Source organism: Emys orbicularis, chromosome 10 (assembly GCF_028017835.1).
Source record: "Emys orbicularis isolate rEmyOrb1 chromosome 10, rEmyOrb1.hap1, whole genome shotgun sequence".
Taxonomy (NCBI): domain Eukaryota; kingdom Metazoa; phylum Chordata; order Testudines; family Emydidae; genus Emys; species Emys orbicularis.
This window is the reverse complement of record NC_088692.1, coordinates 4,731,524-4,750,594: the sequence shown is the minus strand read 5'-3', so window position 1 is coordinate 4,750,594 and position 19,071 is coordinate 4,731,524. Positions and strand designations below refer to the sequence as shown.

Below are 19,071 nucleotides of genomic sequence, written 5' to 3'. Positions count from 1 at the left end.
TTTACATACAGCCATAGTAAAATGCGTATTGTGTGCATGCACCCAGCTTACCAAGCGATCCGGATCGCTCTGTATCAGTGACCCGCCCTCTTCATTATTTACCATGCCCCCAATTCTTGTGTCATCTGCAGTTATTGGTGATGATTTTATGTTTCCTTCCAGGTCATTGATAAAAATCTTGAATAGCATCGGGCCAAGAATACATGCCTGCTGGACCCCACTGGAAACATTATCACAGTAACACCTGGAGGCCTCATCTGAGATCAGGGTCCCACTGCGCTAGCTGCTGTACATATACGTAGTAAGAGACCGTCCCTGCCTCAAAGGGCTCACAGTCTCCATAGACATGAGAGGCAAACCACCGGGGGAAAAGGATTATTGTGTTACAGATGGGGAACAGAGGCATGGCATGATTAAGTGACTTGCCCAAGGAAATCTGTGGCAGAGCTGGGAACTGTACCCAGATCTCCTGACTTCCAGTTCATGCCCTGGACCACAAGGCCATTCTTCGACTTAAAGGAACACCCTGGAGCAGGCTCCAATGAGCAGGCAGCGTCAGTGGCTGAATCCCAACAGAAGCCTCACTGCGGCGATGGAAGCGGCACCAGAGAGTGACGTGTGAGAACCCTGGCAGTAGATGCTACAAGGACAGAAGGAGAATTGCCCAAATGACCCACCTGTTTAATATTTCGGTCAGCCGCTGCGATGCCTCCAAAACTCGCCTCCGACGCTTAAAAACAAACAGGGGTGCGATGGGGGTCAGAATTGCTCTAATACACGTCTGGCAACATAGCAAGGATTTCATAACTAATGCTCTTTGCCTGGCAGGGTGGCAAGGAGGTTATGCTGAGATGACTTTATTTTACTTTATTCCAAGAATTAAAATCCATATATTAAAATACGTCACTTCCCCTGGTGGGCATTCCCCAGACCTGGCTGTTCAGGGACACGATATTTAAGGCTACATTTTCGAAATGTCTCTGTCTGTACTTGCAATAAAACAATCTGTGTGCACCTGATGGGTCCTTTGGTACAAGTATGAATGAGGCTGGGCTCTCAAACACCGTATGTTCCTCAAGAAGGCCGTCTGGCCAATTCTGAAGAACCAGGTTTTCCGAACTACCATATACCAAAAAAAAAAGCTAATTTAAAGAGTGCTACCCTCTCCTAGCTCGTCTTGATCTCAGTGTTCTATCCACACAAGTAAGAAAAACGAATCATGTAAATTTGATGCTGGATATAATCTATATGGTCCCTCTGGGGCTGGTGCGGTCACATTCTGAGGGTGTTTACACTGAAGCGGGAGCACCTGCGACAATCTGGTCAATTGTCTTGGTAACTGAAACGGCCAAGAGCTTTTCTGCCGCTGAGGTGAAAGTGACCAATGAAACCTTGGATCACCAGTGATGGACAGAGACTGGCCATCCAGCCAGACCGTCTTAAAGACCTAGCTAGAGATTGATTTGCATGGTGCTCGTTCTGCATGGAGACCACGCCCCTTAAGGATCTGCTTTGTTGACGGTAAGCTATATGGAGCCATGCCTGGAAACCAAACGTTTCACATGGGAAAGGAGGGAGAAGGGTTAGTCCAACAGAACAGACTCAAAGGGAAGTGGGGGAAGCCATCTCACACATTATTGGTTTCATGTTAAGTGGGCAAAGCACTTAAGAACATAATACAGGGAATAAATTTACTAGGGGTGACATTTTCAAAAGCATTTAAGCAACTAAATCCCATTTTGAAAAGTGACTTAGCAATTTAGGAGACTAATTTTCATTGAAAGCCAAAAGGACTTTGGCTCTAAGTCACTTACATTCTTTTGGAAATGTTATCCCAGTCTTTTTCCATCTCTAACTTCTACCCTCAAATGGGAAGCAAGCAGCAGATCAGAAAAATGCTGCTGCTGGCGATACTTCAGAACATCTGGAACCTTGATTTTCAGGTGTGTCTGCTAATTCTGGGTATTATGCTTATGAATGCTTGTCACACATTCTTTCACAGGTTCTACAAACTACAGTCAGAACTGCAGGAGCTTAAGCTGTATCGAAACTAAAGATCGAGGCACCCAGAATTAACAAACACTTGAGAATTCAGGTCGTTGATGCCTGACCCTAGAAATATCAATTGCTAGCTGAGAGGAAGAGCTAGAAATAGGAATTGGGTACCATACCTCTTCAGACACTTGCTCCTTTAGGTAGGAAAAAGGAACCCCCAGTAAATGAAGTGGTCTTTGTGCGTTCCAGCCCAGAGAGTCAGGGAGCTGTAAAGATCAGAGACTGCACTAGTATTTACAAAGCACAGGTTCATATTTCACCCTTAGCAAGAGACTCTAGAGTACTCAGCTTCCAACACTACATTGGAGGCCACAAAACAAACCTACCCAACCCGGTCTCCAGTTGCCAGATCTTACCTCCACTCCAATTCTGGAGTGATCTTCCTTCAGAACCATGAAGACTCTGGTGCCATCAGCAGAAGTCACATTGACATAGTCCTCCAGGATGGGCGGGCGCTTGAGAACCCGTTTCGGGTCCTTTTCAGGGGGTGGCGTCATGCGCAGTGGAACCATGTCGCTCACTTCCAGGCTACCTGGGCTCACGAACTTTGGACTCCTTTAACACAGGAACACAAGAGAAAGTGCCCATGAAATCACATTCCCAGCAGGCTAAACTCAATGTACCAAAACTTGCTTCAAAACCGAAACATTAGAATCTAATACACCCAAAATCAGATTTCATGGGCCAAAGTCACCAGAAAATGGCAACAAATACAAGCAGGAAAATGCTGTGCAAACTTCCCCCAACCAAGCTCTGTCATCCACACAAAGCCTGCCAGGCAGCATTCCCAGCTATTCCAGTACTGGGCGCCCTCCACACAGCTCTGCCAACGTACCTACATGCTGGTCTGCAGCACTTTGTAGTCTAGTCACCTGCAGTTTCTGTCCTGATATTACAGTCCCCTCCATACACCACTCTGCTGACCCTCAAACATGACTCCCCAGTCCTTCTCTTCCCTCCGTCAAAGCCCCTGAACCTGACCTCATGCTCCTGACATGCCCAAGAAAGGCACTCAAATACCACTGCAATGAGTATGGTATAAAGGTTTAGATAGTGAGGGGTCTCTCCTGAGCAGAAACTGCCTATGCTGTTAGTTCTGTGAAGTGGACACAAAAAGGGACTAGGATAAAGCCACCCACATAGTTTTCCCTTGTAACCTAAATGGACATCTGACCCCAAGCTTCCAAAGACCTTTAGTTTACTGCATAAGTTTAGCTCCAAGATTTAAAATTACTGACTGTCAAGGGCCTTCCTCACAACAATGACAAAATAATGAGAAAGGGATTCAAACCCTGTTAACCTGGCACTCTGTGGTTTGGAGCAGTCCCCGGGGGAAGGAGGCGGGGTAATGTCATCCTGGGGGAAATCAGGAGAGGCCAATTTGTCCTCCACACCAAAATTCAGCTTCTTAACGGCTTCAAGTCTTCGTCGCTTTGGCTTAGGAGCTGTTCGACACAAAGGGAAGTGGGGGAGGGAATGTCGATCAAAGCAGGGTATTTACAGATTGCTAATACAACTCCTTTCATCCAAGGATCTCAATGCACTTTATAAGCATTAGTGAACAGAGCTTCATATCCCCTTGTATCCCCTTTTAACAGACAGGCAACTGAGGCACAGTAAGGCAAACTGACTTGCCCAAAGAGTCAACAAGATTGACAGGAACGGAAGCCGGAAGCCCGAGTTTCCAAGATCGTCCTGCTAGGACACACACTAATGTTTCCTGAATTAGAGAGATTCCATACAGAAAACTTTTCAGTGAAATGGCCTGCTCAGTGGCCACCTTTGGGACACCCTGAGAAATGAACATCAGTTGCCTCAAAGAGGAACACGGGCTTGGGAGGCGGGTGGCAGGCGTCCACTTTACCCTCTAGGTTAGAACAAACATGACAAACTGGCCAATCCAGCGTCACGCCAATAGCCTGAGCTGCAAAGGGGATCAGCACCTAAGAAGAGCATTTAAGGTACAGCACCAAGTGGAGGCAAAGGGAGGCACAAAAGGGCCTTGGCCTACATGTAACCAAAGAGCATTTCCAAAACATACTGAGCACAGCAGGAGGCTGGTGAGGGGGCAAGCTCTCCGAACACTCCTCCTCCTTGGATTCATGCAGAATACACTCTAGATGCCGCTTCTTAGGGTTAGCCTCTCCAGTGCTCTCCACGGCATTTGTCTGGTGTTGAGAGTCCTTTTCCTGGCCTGGCTCGCACTTTAGAGCGGCAGAGTCCTTAACCACATCCCCGGCTGTTATAGCTTCTTCAAATGTCTGCTTTCTGCTTCGGAGCTGGGACACTTTGGGGGCCGATGGCTGAGATGGGACATCTGAAAAAGATATTTTTTTTAAATGACAGCGATATGATGTGACCCCATCTGCATGGGGGGAGCGGCCATGAATAAGCCTGATTTTAGCAGAGATGCCAAACCAGACTGCAACACCAGCCAGCCAGCAGGCATAGCACTAAACCCGTCCTTTAGCCAGCTGAGCTTGAACAGGTTTCTTTTAAAATCCAGCTGGGTTCCATCTACATTTGCTGGTCAAGCCACATTCCAGGTCAGTCCAGCTACAAGCAACTTTAAACATGGTTGCTTGCCCCAGGGAGATGGAACCTCAGTATTGGCGATTGGATGAAGAAATGTACCACGCACAATATTAGCATGTAAAACCCTCGGATAAGATTCATTGTTCCTCAAGTTTAAAGCCTGCAGGGAGCATAGTCAACATCCAAGACCAACACTATGTACAAGGACATTAGGAAACCGCCACAACATGAGAAACCGCTTCCTGGGGCAAGTGGTTGATGGATCAAGGCTGAATCTCCTGATACACTGGGCAGCCCCGGCTTTGCCATCCTGAACTCAGCTCTGCCAGAGACCGGCGGGGGGGGAATCTCTCCCCCCCGTGCAAGCATGACTGCAACACACTACAAACAAACCAGCAGCTGCTTTTGGACACACACAGCGCCACCCACCTTCCATCTCTGCCAGCACCTCCAGCTCGTCTGCAAACTGCTGATCGAACTCATCTTCAATGCCATACAGCTCCGGCTCCTCCATGAGCCCGGCCCCGAGCTCCGCTCCGCTCCGCTCCCGGGGCCCTGCACCGCCGCCGGCCCGGGCTACCCTTGCAACTGGAAGCCGGGCGCGCGCCGCGCATGCCCTTCCGGGTAACGTTCCATCCCGCCGCCTCGCCAGCCGCTGATTGGCTGCCTCGCCCTTCACGCGCCGCGGCCCTGTCTCGTGTCGCTCCCGGCTGGAAACAATGTAGCCGCGGCGCCTTTCCGCCGGCCCCGGGCGCAGGGCGGCAGCAGCAGCTGCAGGTCGGTGGCGCTCGGTGCATTTCGGGGGTGGGTGCTGGAAGCAGGTTTTCGCTGCTGGGGAAACCCCCGGGCCAGCGCGAAAAGGGGGGGGGGGGTTTGCAGGAATTCCCTCACTTCTGTGCAGGGACCGTCACCCCTTTGCTTGCGCTGTTTTTGCAGCTGGAGCAGCTGTCTCAAGAAGAAGTTGCTCCGAAGTCCTGCTGAGCTCCGGCTCCGGGCGGCAGGAGGACGCACTGACTAGGCTAAGGGCTGAGGGCTGCCGCTGGCACGTTCATCATCATCAAGGAATAACCACCCCTCGCTGGCGCTTCCGCCGTTGGGAGGGGTCAGTGACAAGAAGCGGTGGATGAAGGGGGTTGTTACCTGTGGGCCACAACGGGATGTGGGTACCAACAACAGCTGGGGCCTACATCCTTCTGTACACATCATTGGATGCTGACTGCTACCAAAGCAAGCCTTGTTTTTGACAGGCGCTCAAACTATAATAATAATAATAATAATGGAGATATCCATCTTCTAGAACTGGAAGGAACCTTGAAAGGTCATTGAGTCTAGCCCCCTGCCTTCACTAGCAGGACCAAGTACTGATTTTGGCCCAGATCCCTAAGTGGCCCCCTCAAGGATTGAACTCACAACGCTGGGTTTAGCAGGCCAGTGCTCAAACCACTGAGCTATCCCTCCCCCCGTGAGAAGGTACTGTATAGGGGACAGTCTTGTATTGTGCCCTGGAGGTGATGGATGGGTTAGCGGGTGGAATCTTTTCCATCATCAGTCATTCAGCCTGAACAGCAGGGGATTTATTTTTTATCTAAAAGTCAATATGTGATGCACAACGTGTGTTGCGTTCCCATTGCACTGGTTTCTGACGGTAAATGCACACTGTCCAATTTAAAATCATCTATTATAAATAAACCATTCGTTGCCTATATTACTGACAATACTGATTCAGGTGCCAGCAATTCCTTTCTGTAGTACAAAGACATAGCCTTAGGTTATAATTGAATGGATTTTAAAACCTTTCACTCTGGATGGGTTTTGTTTACATTTTGCATTGCTCACAACTTGATCAATGAAGTGACGTTCACTTTTGTTTTTAGGGCTGCCGTTTTTCAGTTTCAGCCCATACAGGGATATAAATATATCGGCACATATATATTTCTGAATGACTTTTTCCCCTGGATTATACATTTTTTAATAGCACAGTAACATTTCTGTTGGGTTATGTAGAAGCTTTGCTTTACACCATCTACATTTTGGGCCTAGTCTGAGTTGGCAGCATCCTTTCAATCGTGGCCAGTGGAAAAGCCTGTCTGAAGTTCATCTGCCCCCCAGAGTGTGTTCGTTGTCAATCCCACGTCAGATGGGTGCACTCATTATTATAAATTTTTGTATTGTGGTAGCACCTAGGAGCCCCAGCCAAGGACGAGGACCCCATTGTGCTAGGCGCTGTACAACCGCATTGTGACTCCCAAATGTTGCATAGAGAGTAGAAGTGAGAGGGTTCACTGCCTTTTGTACACAGCTGGAAGTGGGGAATCCATTAACATCACCACATCACTGTACATCCCACAACAGGCGGGTGCACTCACTATTATTAATTACCCGTGTTGCGATAGTGCCCCAGTCAGGGTCCCATTGTGATTGTTGCTGTATTAACACAAGGAGCTTGCTGTCTTTCTATGAGAAGACACAGCAGGTGGGTGTAACAAACAATCGAAGAGGGTGGACGAAGGGAGGTGTGGAGCTTCTGCACCGCATCCCAGCAGTCCAGTGTATGTTTGATCAATTCTGATGCTTTGTTTTGTTTTGTTTTTAAGGATTTTATAAACGAAAGAGCACACTCCCGAGGTGGAGCGCTTACTTCCCTTCAAAGGGCCATGGAGCCGGGCAGCATTGATAACTTGTCCATCCTGTACCAGAGCTCTGACTTCATTGTGGTCAACAAGCACTGGGATGTTCGCATCGACAGCAAGATGTGGTATGAGAAGCTGACCCTGCAGAGCCAGCTGAAGTACCGTTTCCCAGAGCTGGCTGACCCAGACACGTATTATGGCTTCAGGTAAGTGAGCACGGAAGGGCAACGTTCATCTCAGCTCGACAGAGATGTTATCCCAGTGCACGTCCTCTCCGAGACAGCTGTGATATTCCAGGAACATGCAGCTTGCAAGACTGGGACCTAGAGAGCCAGGGATGAAACGTTCACAGGCCAGGGCAGTTGACTTTGAAATGAGCTACCAGAGCAGATTCGTCTGAACCAAAACCTGGCCAACTTCAGGATATGCTCCAAGATGCGACCGTGTCCCACTGTAACGGGAGCCAAGAAAGCAAGGAGCGTGGGGAAGAGGGAGAAGGTAAAGCTAGAATCGCTCCTGAAACCTGGGACTGGCAAAGAGCAGAATCCATCGCACACAGACAGTGCTTGGAGGATCTAAATTATCCACTGGAGCCCAGATCCTCAATGGTATTTAGGCGCCTAACTCCCACTGAAATCATTAGAAGTTACGCGCCTTTGAGGATAAAGGCCTAAGTACTGAGATCCTGACTGCAAACTGCTCCAGGTTGGCTGACTGCTGGGCCATTCGGAATCCCCTTGACTTTAGCGGGGCTCCGTCTCAGTGGAAAGCCTCCATTCTCTGAGCAGTTTGCCCTAGATACACCTCTACCTCGATATAACGCTGTCCTTGTGAGCCAAAAAAATCTTACCGCGTTATAGGTGAAACCGCGTTATATCCAACTTGCTTTGATCCGCTGGAGTGCGCAGCCTCTCCCCCGGAGCGCTGCTTTATCGCGTTATATCCGAATTCGTGTTATATCGGGTCGCGTTATATCGGGGTAGAGGTGTACTGCGATATGGGCACTACATAAAAACCGAACCGAGAAGTAAAAGCACTTACAATTAATTTAGATAAATAAACTACAAGACGTCCCATTGAAATGATGCTCTACCAGCAATGGGGATTATCTGTAACTATTTCGGTAAAAGCAAATTCAAGTTGCCAGTGTCCCTTTAAGAATGGGTTGTCTTGAGAGTATGCTGAGCACTTACATAAGGCTTTGCATCTTCAGAGCTGGGCAGATCTGGACTACAAGCTCTTGGTGTGGGCCTGGGCTTGGGCCAAGATCCAGCATGTACTTAGATGTACCCGAGCACCATAGGTTGCCCTTTTAGGGTGGGATTTTCAAAGTAGCCTATGGGAGTTAGGCACCCAAACTCAGTGTCCTGCATTTAAACCATTACGCCAGACTCCTGCTGTATGGGTGAAAGAGCCAGCTGTGGCTTTTCAGAATCCCAAGGAGGGCGTTTCTGACCCTCCCTTGCACTATCTATCTCTCCTAGGTTTTGCCATCAGCTAGACTTTTCCACCAGTGGGGCCCTCTGCGTTGCTCTCAATAAAGCGGCTGCCGGTAGCGCGTACAAGTGTTTTAAGGAACGGATGGTGACCAAGGCCTACCTCGCTCTGGTAAGCGTAGCCCCCTCTGCATGGGCTCTGTCATGGTCCATGTCCTCTCGGCCACCATTCATTGCATCCTGCCCTTTTAATGGCAGTGTTACTCTCCGAGGCGTATAAACCAGTGGTGTGTCCTCAGCCATTTTTGGTGAAGGTTGGGATTCTGAAGGCACATCTGGCTCACAGCTGTTCAGCAGCAGCACCGGTGATGAGGCGCTAGAACTAAACCATAAGGCTCAGCTAACACCTGAGAGTAAGATCGGGGACTGACTTAATTTTTAAACATTCTAATCCCCCCCTTCCTATTCGCTCCAGGTTTCAGGGCCCACATTGCTTTCTCTGACCCTTCCTTCTAGGGGCTGTGGAATCTCCCCATCAAGAGCAGCATTTCCGGACGAAGGGCCTCAGAAAGGAAAAAACGATGCAGAGGTTGAGCCTAGCTCCGTACTTGCCAATCAGAGTCTGACCAGGCTACGTGTTTCATGTCTTGAGTTAATGGAACTTTTTGTCTCTGCAGCTGTTTGCGCTGTACAGGTCAGCGCGTGTTTATTGGAGAACGGGGCTAGTTGTTACAATGGGCCTGTCCTTTCCTTCGATTTTGGCCCTGGATCCTCGGCCCACGGACTGTCCTCCCCCCTCCGTCTCTCTTAACATGGTGATTACTGCTGCCGCCATGACGAGAACAGAGGAAAACCTCTCCCCGCCTTCACCCCTGCTATCCAGCTATGCATCTAACAACGTCAGGTTTACATCCCTGAGCATGCTCGGAGCAATGCCTGTCGCACACAAAGGGGGAGTGTTCTCAGAACCTGACCAGCATCAGCCCAAAAAGACAGGCACACAGTGCTGCTCGGGGCTGCCCACGATCAGCTTTTTTCTAGGCTGTGGATCATGATGGTTTCCCTGGGACCTGTCTGCATTAATCGCCTGACCCCAGGGCCAATTGTGCCCAGGAGATATATAATCAGCTTTAGTTTTGGGAGAGTTTTTTTTAGTCTGTCACTGATCATGTCACTAGGGCTCTTTCTTGGGTGTGCCAAGTCTCTACACCTGGAGGATCCCAGACCTTGCTGTTGAATGCCTAGTATTCTGCCCTTCGCAGAGCGATTTGCGTAGCGTGGTCAGATAAAATCCCTGCTGGCTTTTGGTTGAGGTGCAATTTCCAGCAGGCAGGCCATTATTTCTTGTTGTACAAAGTTCACGTTGACCCTCCCAGTGTGAATTTTCCAAGCATGCACTGTGGCACCAGCTCTCTAGGCGGCAATGGACCATGAGCTGTGCCCCTTTTCTGTATTGTGTGTTTCTACATAAGTGGAGGCACATGATGCTGGTCCTGAAGAGGGCTTTCCAAGAGGAGATGTGGCACTGGCAGGGTTGTGACGATTTCCTGTTGAAACCAACCAATTCTTGGTACTTGGGGCCAATGGCAGACAGTACGATCTGAGAGCAGGTGTTGTGCCAGCCAAACAGATGGGCAGGAGACTAGCCAGAGTTTGTGCATATGCGAAGTGCGTGTTTGTTGCAGCAATGCCCGGGGCTTGTATTGGGAAGTGCCAGGTTATAAAGCTGCAGGTGGCCGTTCCATTTCATCCCCAGAAGAACGGGATGGAGTGATCTACAGGGGTTGATTGTCAGTCTAATATAACTTCCATGCCCCTTGAACATCCTCTCTGGAAGGCACAGACATCTATTCCACAGCTTCCCATGGGCTTCTGCCACCAACAGGCTGAAGAAGATTAATAGATTCATAGGTTTGGAGGGTTTTTAAAGGCCAGAATGGACATATACAATCACCTTGTCTGACCTCCTGCACAACTGCTGGCCAGAGAACCTCACCCAGTAATTTTGCATGGGACTCATATGTCCTGGTAATGAGATTAGAGCTAGCTCACGGAGGAGCCGTCTTAAAACATGCCCCACATTGAGCATGTAAAATCCAGCATTGCCCAGGAGAGTAGGTGGTTAGAGGATTTGCAATAGGACCTAGATCCTTTCCTCCCTAGTCCAACAATTTCAGTCCAGCCCATCTTGGTAGTAACTGCCAAATGATTACCGTCTGACAACTGTGGTCTCACCAGTGGGTCTCAATAGAGTAAACCACTCCGTCAGCAGTCCCCGTGGTGGTACTCTGACCAGGCAAGCGAAGGATCAAATGGACTGGAGTCTGATCACCAATAGAAGTGATCTGTGCCAGCCGTTGGTGAGATGATGTTATCCGCACTGGCAATGTGCATGCTGTACCGTTCCTGTATATGGAGAAGAGTGCCTTCCAGGTCTGTCAATCCATCCCCTTTCACTGGCACCAAATAAGGAAAATCCCTGTAGTATTGTGAGGGTCTGGACTTGCAGGTAATTGGCTTTAAAGGTAACCCAGGAGTGAAGGTTTCACGCATTAGTCAAGGAGTTTGGTAGTTCCATTGTTCCTACCTAGCTTAATTCACCGAACAATAGGTAAAGCCCGATTGTACTGTTTGCTTCATATCTGAGGAGATTTAAGTACTTCCCTTCATGTGCAGCTCTACAGTAAAACCTGTGGCATGATTAAATCAGCATTGAAAATCAGTCGGTATAAATATGCCAGTAATCTTTGATGTACGAGCTGACATAAGTCTGCAGAGATCAGAACAATTTGGTTCTGAAGCAATCTTGAGTGAAGGCAGCCGGGTTGGGGTGGGGGGAATACGCCAAAATTATTGAATTCCTTAAATACAAGGATTCCTTCGTCTTAGTAGCTGAGGATAACCGTGTGTGATTTCCTGTGCTCTTGTGTGTTATTCTCTTTTGAACTTCGGTTTTCATGAAATGTTTCTAATCTCTGCTTTTTAATAACAACGGCGAGCACAGTTGAAAAAAGATGGTAATTAGTGCTTACATCCTGACTCACCAAAGCATTTAAGCCACGTGTCTAACTTTGAAGTCGATGTGATTTAACCATATGCTTAAAATATGAATAGAGACTAGGGAGACAGGAGTGAAAGAAATGCCATAGAGAGATCAGCTTCAGTGCTCCTGTGTTATTATAGTGTATGCAATGTCCCTTTTTCATAGCTGAGCAAGAAAATCCTTTCCCTCTATTGGCTGTTGTTAGCCCCAGATGTTTCAGAGACAACCGTTGTGTGAATATGGTTTTGTGTTTATAGATCTGAGCTGAGGGGAATCATCTGCCTAGCAATCTGGCCGAGTTATTAATTCAGAGCCAATTGCAGACAAACGGCTTATTATCAGTGACATTTGGATGGTGTCGCAGGAGAAAACGAACATGCGTTGAGTAAATGTCACAGAATCAATTTGTCCAGCAGAACTGAGGGATGTCAAACATTTCCTCACAGAGGCATCTTAGGAAGTGCTATTGGTGTTTCTGGAGATAATTATTGATACCTACTGTTAATGTTGCAAGTGTTAAAAGTCTCGATGATAACCCACCCAAGATTTTATATATACTGTATATATGTGAGGGCTGGTCTACACTGGGGAGGGATCGATCCAAGATACGCAACTTCAGCTACGTGAATAGCGTAGCTGAAGTCGAAGTATCTTGGATTGAATTACCTGGGGTCCACACGGCGCGGGATCGACGGCCGCGGCTCCCCCGTCGACTGCGCTACCGCCGCTCGCTCTGGTGGAGTTCCGGAGTCGACGGTGAGCGCGTTCGGGGATTGATATATTGCGTCTTAACGAGACACGATATATCGATCCCGGATAAATCGATTGCTACCCGCCGATACGGCGGGTAGTGAAGACGTACCCTGAGTGTGTCTATACGTGGCTATATTAGTACTGCTTTCAGAGTGGGTATTCTTTGTGCGAATCATGTGTCTGAACTGTATTTTCTGTGTCGTATTAACGGACGGATGCTGCAGCCACTGACATTTAGAATCGGGTACTCAGGTTCTGATTCTGAAAGTGCCAGCACACGGTAGATTCATTGGAGACCAATGGGCTCTACAGAGATGCAGTGGTCTGCGTGCGCACTGTCAGTTCCAGGATCGAAACCTTAGATCAGAAGCTCTTTGGGGCTGGGACTTTGCCTTCTTCTGTGTGAGCATGATTTTTGTGTCGAGTTTCCGTTTTCTTGGGGGAACAGTTGTGCCCAGAGTTGATGGCCCAGAAGAGGGTCCAAGTTTGTTAAATTGCAATTTATTACTGGGTTTTGTTTTTTTTCAATGACCTGGAATTGTTCTGATCTGAGTTTCAGGGGTTGGTTTGTCCCGTTAACTAACTAACTAACTAACTAACTTCTGTGCTGCAGGTCAGGGGCCACGTGAGCGAAAGCAGAATGACGATCCGTTATGCCATAGGGAAGAACACGACAGAAGGCATGACCCACATGATGTGTATTGAGGGGACAGAAGGTAAGCCTGCTCATAGATCAGACCTTTCCTTGCACCGTTATCATGATTGTTCGTCTCACGAGACGGGCAGCTATGATGGATATGGCTGAAATCCTATTTCCCATCTTGTTTTAGGCTGTGAAAATCCAAAGCCTTGCCAGTCAGAGCTAAGCGTCCTTGAGCATGGTTCATACAGTGGTGACCCCGTAACTAAAGTGCTTCTACAGCCACTGACGGGTAAGTGCTGGAGGGCTGAGGCAACCCCAGCATGGCACTGTTTCTTATGTTAGGGGGAGCCAGGCCGTAGGGCCTTGAGTAGGGTGCAGAGCTTTTCTGCTGACTCACCCTGACAGTGGTGCTGGGTGGGTCTCATCAGCTAAAATATTGAGAGTCTCTCTGAGGCAAGAGAGCTAGAGGGAAGGAGCAGGATGTCCTGCAGGGAGAAACCCCAGTCATCTGGCATTTGCAGTCCTGGGCCTTTTCTCCACTGTTGTGATTTGGTTCTGCACTGTGGACCAGAAGCATTTAGGGGCTAGGATGAAATGAAAGTCAAACTCATTGTCAGTCATGACCTAAATTGGGTCTTGAGCCCGGGTCTCCAAAGGTCAAAAAGTATGATGCATTCTCTCCCAACAGCACGGGCGTCAAGAGCCAGGGATTCAGTGTCAGTGTTTGAACTCTGTGCCCTTTACGCTTTCATTCCCATGTTCCATTTAGGCCGGACGCACCAGCTCCGGGTTCACTGCAGTGCTGCTGGACACCCCATAGTGGGAGACTTCACGTACAGCTTTAAGAAGGACAGTAACCCGTACAGAATGATGCTCCATGCTTACTACCTGCGGATCCCTACCAGGAAGGAACTGATTGAGGTGAGTGCCCCTGACCCCTTTCTGACCTCTCTGGATAGCAACTGGGTCCCTCACCATGTTGTGCACCGACTGGATGAGATGATCCAGGAACTGAAGGACAAGACTATCCGGGCAGAGGAAGAGGAGAGGAACCAGGAAGCATTGCTTAGTAGTGGAGGAGAGGAGATGCCGAGCAAAACCAAGACCCTGGAGAGAGAGGAAGAACGAACCAAGTGTGAGCAGTGGTTGGCGGAGTGGGCCTTGGCATGAGATGCTGCTGTTGCTGTGCATTTCAAACCCAATATTCCATTTGCTCACTGTGGGACATGACAGACAACCCTCCCTCCCCTGCCCAGGACCCAGCGCTGCCTCCGCGTCAGCACTTTTTTATGCTGAGCTATCTTAGAATGAATCCTCCAAGGGTTCATTTCCGGGTCTGAAATTTGACTTATTTTAGCATCAAGTAGGATTTTGTTTTTCATGAGTTAAGCTCCACCCCACCACTGGATGCACTTTTCCTTGTTCTGCAACTCAGCTATGGGATTTGAATGTCATGCACCACATCAGAAATGAGGCAGAAGCCCCGGTGGACTGCACCTTTGTATTAGCGCTAAGCTGCTGGGTGGGCGTCAGCAGAGCTGATCCATTTATGACGCTCCTGCAGAGAATGGTGGAGCTCCTTTCAAACCTGGAGTACTAAAACATTGCCAAGATACAATCAATTTAAAGGGAATCAATAATGGAGGAGAGAAGGTGGGGCCCTTAAGCCTTTCTGGGTGGAATCTTTGGATCTGCTTTCACTTCCCCATTCCCGCCTACTGAGTGATCATGTCCACTCACTGAGTCCTATTAGCTATTGCTGTCTTCCAGTGCAGGGCATGAAGAAATATCATGCAGCATTTTGCATTGCTCCGACTGAAAGGATGAGAGTCATGCCAACCAGCCATGTGCTTTGCCAATAAATCCCAATGTGGGTAATCCCCAGTTAAACAGAGCTGCTGGGAGGGTCCTTTAATTGGAGTGTAGGACTCACTACCTTTCCCAAGTCTGCATTTAGACCATTTATATTTTTTAAAGGTTTTAAATTGATGACTACTAATGAATTTTAAACTTTCTAAGGAAATTTGACACGGGATACAGTCCTTTAGCAGTTCTGCAGTGCTGTCGGTCTCAGATGTTTGTAACATCACACTTCTAGTACATTGGCACCAGTAGCAGATTAAAAATATCCAACACCCCAAAACTTTTTCCTACAGGTGGTGAGATTTTATTACACCCTTTACTTATATGCTCCTTTTCTAAGAGCCTGCTCTTGCCTGGAAATACACATGTCACTACTGCTATGACTAAAAATGGGCATTCCAGGCAATTCTCAGCAGGAGAACACAACTCTAAATAAATTCATGAGAATCACCTCGTTCTCCTAATGCCTGTGACAGGGCACTGCCTGGCTTTCACCAGTAGATGGTGCCATAGGCAGTCTCAGGCATCACAGACCATTTGTTTAAATTTTCTTAGGACTTCAGCAGTGAGACTAGAGGAAAAACACACACAACTAAAGGAATGTTAAAGGGCTGGTGCACACAAACCATAGCAAGGAAGGCTGGGACTCAGTGTCCCTGTTTTAGGAGAGTCAAGAGTTGAAGGGAAGCCTTAAACGAGAATTTCCTTGCTTTGCAAATCTCATTCAAACCTTCATTGTTGCTGTACTTGCCATTTTTGTGTTTTAATTTTCTCCTTCGGCTTTTAACAGTAGTTTTAAAATAAAGGAATAAAACTGTAATGGAATTCTGTGAGACAGTCATAGATTATTGGGACAATAAACCATGATAGCCCATTCAGATCTATTGTGACCTGTGTATCTTAGCTATTTATATCACACCAGTCACCTTAGTATCTAAGCACTGAGCTGTCATATCAGTGCATGCCTTTAGGGTCCCTTAATCCCCAGCCTATTGTGCATCTGACAGTGCACACTGTCTCAGTGTTGTTATAGCCATGCCGATCCTAGGATATTAGAGAGGCAAAGGGGGTGAGGGAATATCTTTTATTGGACCAACTTCCGAAAGAGACAAGCTTTTGAGCTTCTACAGAGCTTTTCTCAAGGTCAGAGTAAAAGATATTACATCAGCCACCTTGTCTGTTACCCCAGATGACAAATATATCTACTGGGAGATGAAAAGAACTTCGCCGCTCTCCCCGGGACATGGAAACATAAACATTCTGCAGGGTCACTTAAATCATGCTCGGGTTTTGCCCCTCAGAATGGGTCTCGTCACCTATTTCCATGGACGCCATTTGCTACATCCTCAGTATAGTCTCAGCTGCCAATGTAATGCACGGAGGCTCGCTTGTTTCTGGCACTATAGCTGGTATGTTCTCCTTCTGGAGCATGTGTAGCTCAGACTGACACACCCATCGGGAGGAGGGTTTGTGTCTTATAGAATTACCTCTCATTGCACCAGTGGATGCATGTATGTGTCTGCAGCTTCCAGAAACTATGGAATTGCCATGAAATGGGTCTTTGAGATAACAGTTCATCATCAGAGCTTTTGATGCATGATTAGGAGAATCTTCCTGTTTGGCACTTTATTTGCTTGATGTTTTGTGCGTGTGTCGCAGGCAGTTAGGGCCAGATCATACCTGGTGGGTCATTATTTTTCATGGTTCTTCCCAACACTATTCCCACTCATATCCGAAGCAGTGATCAGCTGGTCGATGAATGTGAATTGATCCTGAGGGACATTCATTAGGAGCAAAGCGTTCAGCAAATTTTCGTAGCTACAGGAAGCAGAGACTCTAGCTTGGTTTGCTTTAGTATCTGAACCTCCCCATTGAGTATCCTAGTTCAGCTGCTGGTATTTTGCCAGGCAGACAGAGCCTCATCCAGTAGAGAACATATCTCTTGCTCCAGAGACTGCTGGAGATTGTGTTAGTCAAAAGACGTGACATGCATCAGTTGGCTGAAGCATGATCATAGGAGTCATGATCTTGAGAAGCAATTCACGGAATAGCATTAGCATTGGCTCAGGGCAGTCCTGCTTATCAGCATTACTGGCTGGAGGTTACATACTGCTGCTATGCAGGCTAATGTTAGCTGCCCGTTTGGAGGTGGACAGAATATTTGTGGAAGTAGAGGATCAGGGATGAGAAGTTCCGTGGACAAAACCTCTAAGACTCTTATCAGTAATGTCTGCACCAAAGGTCCCAGTCTGACCTACCTTTGTCACACATACGCACAGTGATGGGGGAAGTGTAGGGAGTGGAGCCTGTTGGGAAGTAGCCTGATGAGATTCCTTCAACTCTAAGCCAATGATGAGCACCAGTATACCGAGTAAGTGACTTCCCTGATCAGTGTGGGAAGGTGAAATTCACTGTGGTGGAAAGATCACACACAAAGTCCTGGGCAACACTTTATGCTCTTAACACAAGGCCTGGTGCAGGGCATGTACGCTGGGGTGAATTGTACCCTGTAAGAGATTTAGAAAGTGTCTTCCAGCTGAGATATGCTCAGCATAGATCCTACCAGCTCAGCATCGGCGGGTGTGGCATGAGCCATTTGGCTCACATTGGAGCGTGGCTGCATGTTGGCCATGAAGATCTCAATTTGTCTTCGCTGTGATGACCCAGAACTCATGCTCTCCCACACACATACACGCAAAGAGGAAATTAAGCCATTGTACAGGCAACCTCACTGGTTAGGTGAGCGCACCCTAGTGTTTGTTCACTGGTTGACGGACGAAACTTGTCCCAAATGTTTAAAGTCTTGAAAACATTCCATCCAGGACCCTGTGGACCAAATGTTGGTGCAAAGACCACAGCATCCCCTGTCTGCTCTGCATGCCCGAGAGGGTTTAGACTTTATGTATTGCACTTTTATCCAATGTTGCAGGAATCAGAGATGAATATTTTTTTCCTGAAATTTTATGAATTGTTGATTGAGAAATATATTTTGCAGTAATGCTTTCACACTGCTTCCACCCTGGAACCCTGTTGTACAGTGCTTGCTCTTCGTGTTTATCATGTGGTAGAGATTTGACGGTTACTTCCCTTGGGTAATTTGCTAGGAGCCTTAAGTTGATCTATTTATATATTTATAATGTGGTGTGGGTAGTTTTTGTGGGAGTATTTTGTGACATTTTGTAAACCTCAGGATAATCCTTGTTTATTGTTAATGCATTTGTGGACATTCCTGTAATAAACCACTAAGTGTGCACCGTGTTTGTACCAATGGCCTGTTTAATTCACACAGACAGGGTGTCGCATGAAAAGGATGCTGCCATATAAAAAAAAAAAAATAGCCAGTGTCCTTAGCCCTTAAATTAAGGCAAAGCTTTCTGCACTGCTCCTCCCGGTATCCTGATGAGGAATTATCTCCATTCTACAAATGCTACTAGACAAGTTTCCTTTTCTTTGCTAAAGGAACGGACTCTATGGAACACCAAGAGGGTCCCGTGGGTAGGTTCAATTCCATGCTCCCCCACTGGTTGCCTGTGTGAACTTGGGACAAGTCATGTTGTCGCTCTGTGACTCAGTTCCCCACCTGAGAAATAGTAGCAGTACTACCCTTCCTTACAGGGGAGTTGTGAGGATGCATTCATTAAAATTGAGAGGCCTCCAGTGATGAAGGTCAGATAAGGACCTTAGGGAGATAAACCATTCCCTCCATGGTGATCTTGGAGGGAAAAGGAAGAATGAAGCATAGTTTAAAGGGGTGCTTTGTTCATTGCAGCCCAGTTACTGTCTCCATAATCTTCCCTAAAAAAACAACAAGGAGTCCGGTGGCACCTTAAAGACTAACAGATTTATTTGGGCATAAGCTTTCGTGGGTAAAAAAAACAGCTTATGCCCAAATAATTCTGTTAGTCTTTAAGGTGCTACCGGACTCCTTGTTGTTTTTGTGGATACAGACTAACACGGCTACCCCCTGATACTTGATAATCTTCCCTAGTTATTCTCTTACCTGTATTCATGGCCTAAATCCGACCCTCCTCCCACATCCCCTCCACACACACACACTAGCTGAAACCAGATACCTCCATATCATGTACACAGAGCGAGACTTTTGACCGTCTT

General features: G+C 47.6%; 2 protein-coding genes across 2 annotated transcripts in view; one reads left to right on the top strand and one right to left on the bottom strand.

Moving 5' to 3' along the window:
- Nucleotides 1-5,104, bottom strand: part of CHTF18 (chromosome transmission fidelity factor 18) — a 48,828-nt gene extending 43,724 nt beyond the window's left edge. The window contains exons 1-6 of the mRNA XM_065412339.1: nucleotides 5,020-5,104; nucleotides 4,097-4,372; nucleotides 3,356-3,500; nucleotides 2,412-2,610; nucleotides 2,172-2,261; nucleotides 678-730 (exon numbers count right to left, since the gene is read on the bottom strand). Coding sequence (XP_065268411.1) covers nucleotides 678-730; nucleotides 2,172-2,261; nucleotides 2,412-2,610; nucleotides 3,356-3,500; nucleotides 4,097-4,372; nucleotides 5,020-5,104 — 848 coding nt within the window. The remainder of the gene's footprint in view (nucleotides 1-677; nucleotides 731-2,171; nucleotides 2,262-2,411; nucleotides 2,611-3,355; nucleotides 3,501-4,096; nucleotides 4,373-5,019) is intronic.
- A 2,140-nt stretch (nucleotides 5,105-7,244) lies between these two features.
- On the top strand, nucleotides 7,245-14,265 carry RPUSD1 (RNA pseudouridine synthase domain containing 1). Its single transcript, XM_065412752.1, has 5 exons — nucleotides 7,245-7,426; nucleotides 8,705-8,828; nucleotides 13,066-13,168; nucleotides 13,283-13,384; nucleotides 13,865-14,265. Exons 1-5 carry the CDS (start codon nucleotides 7,245-7,247, stop codon nucleotides 14,263-14,265), a joined length of 912 nt encoding a protein of 303 aa, XP_065268824.1.
- Nucleotides 14,266-19,071: the final 4,806 nt, after the last annotated feature.

Excerpts from the sequence above, each read along its gene's own strand:
- RPUSD1 (XM_065412752.1), top strand. The coding sequence starts at position 7,245 with ATGGAGCCGGGCAGCATTGATAACTTGTCCATCCTGTACCAGAGCTCT. Across the intron at positions 8,829-13,065 it reads CCAAGGCCTACCTCGCTCTG|GTCAGGGGCCACGTGAGCGA; the intron begins GTAAGCGTAGCC and ends TCTGTGCTGCAG. Across the intron at positions 13,169-13,282 it reads GTGTATTGAGGGGACAGAAG|GCTGTGAAAATCCAAAGCCT; the intron begins GTAAGCCTGCTC and ends ATCTTGTTTTAG.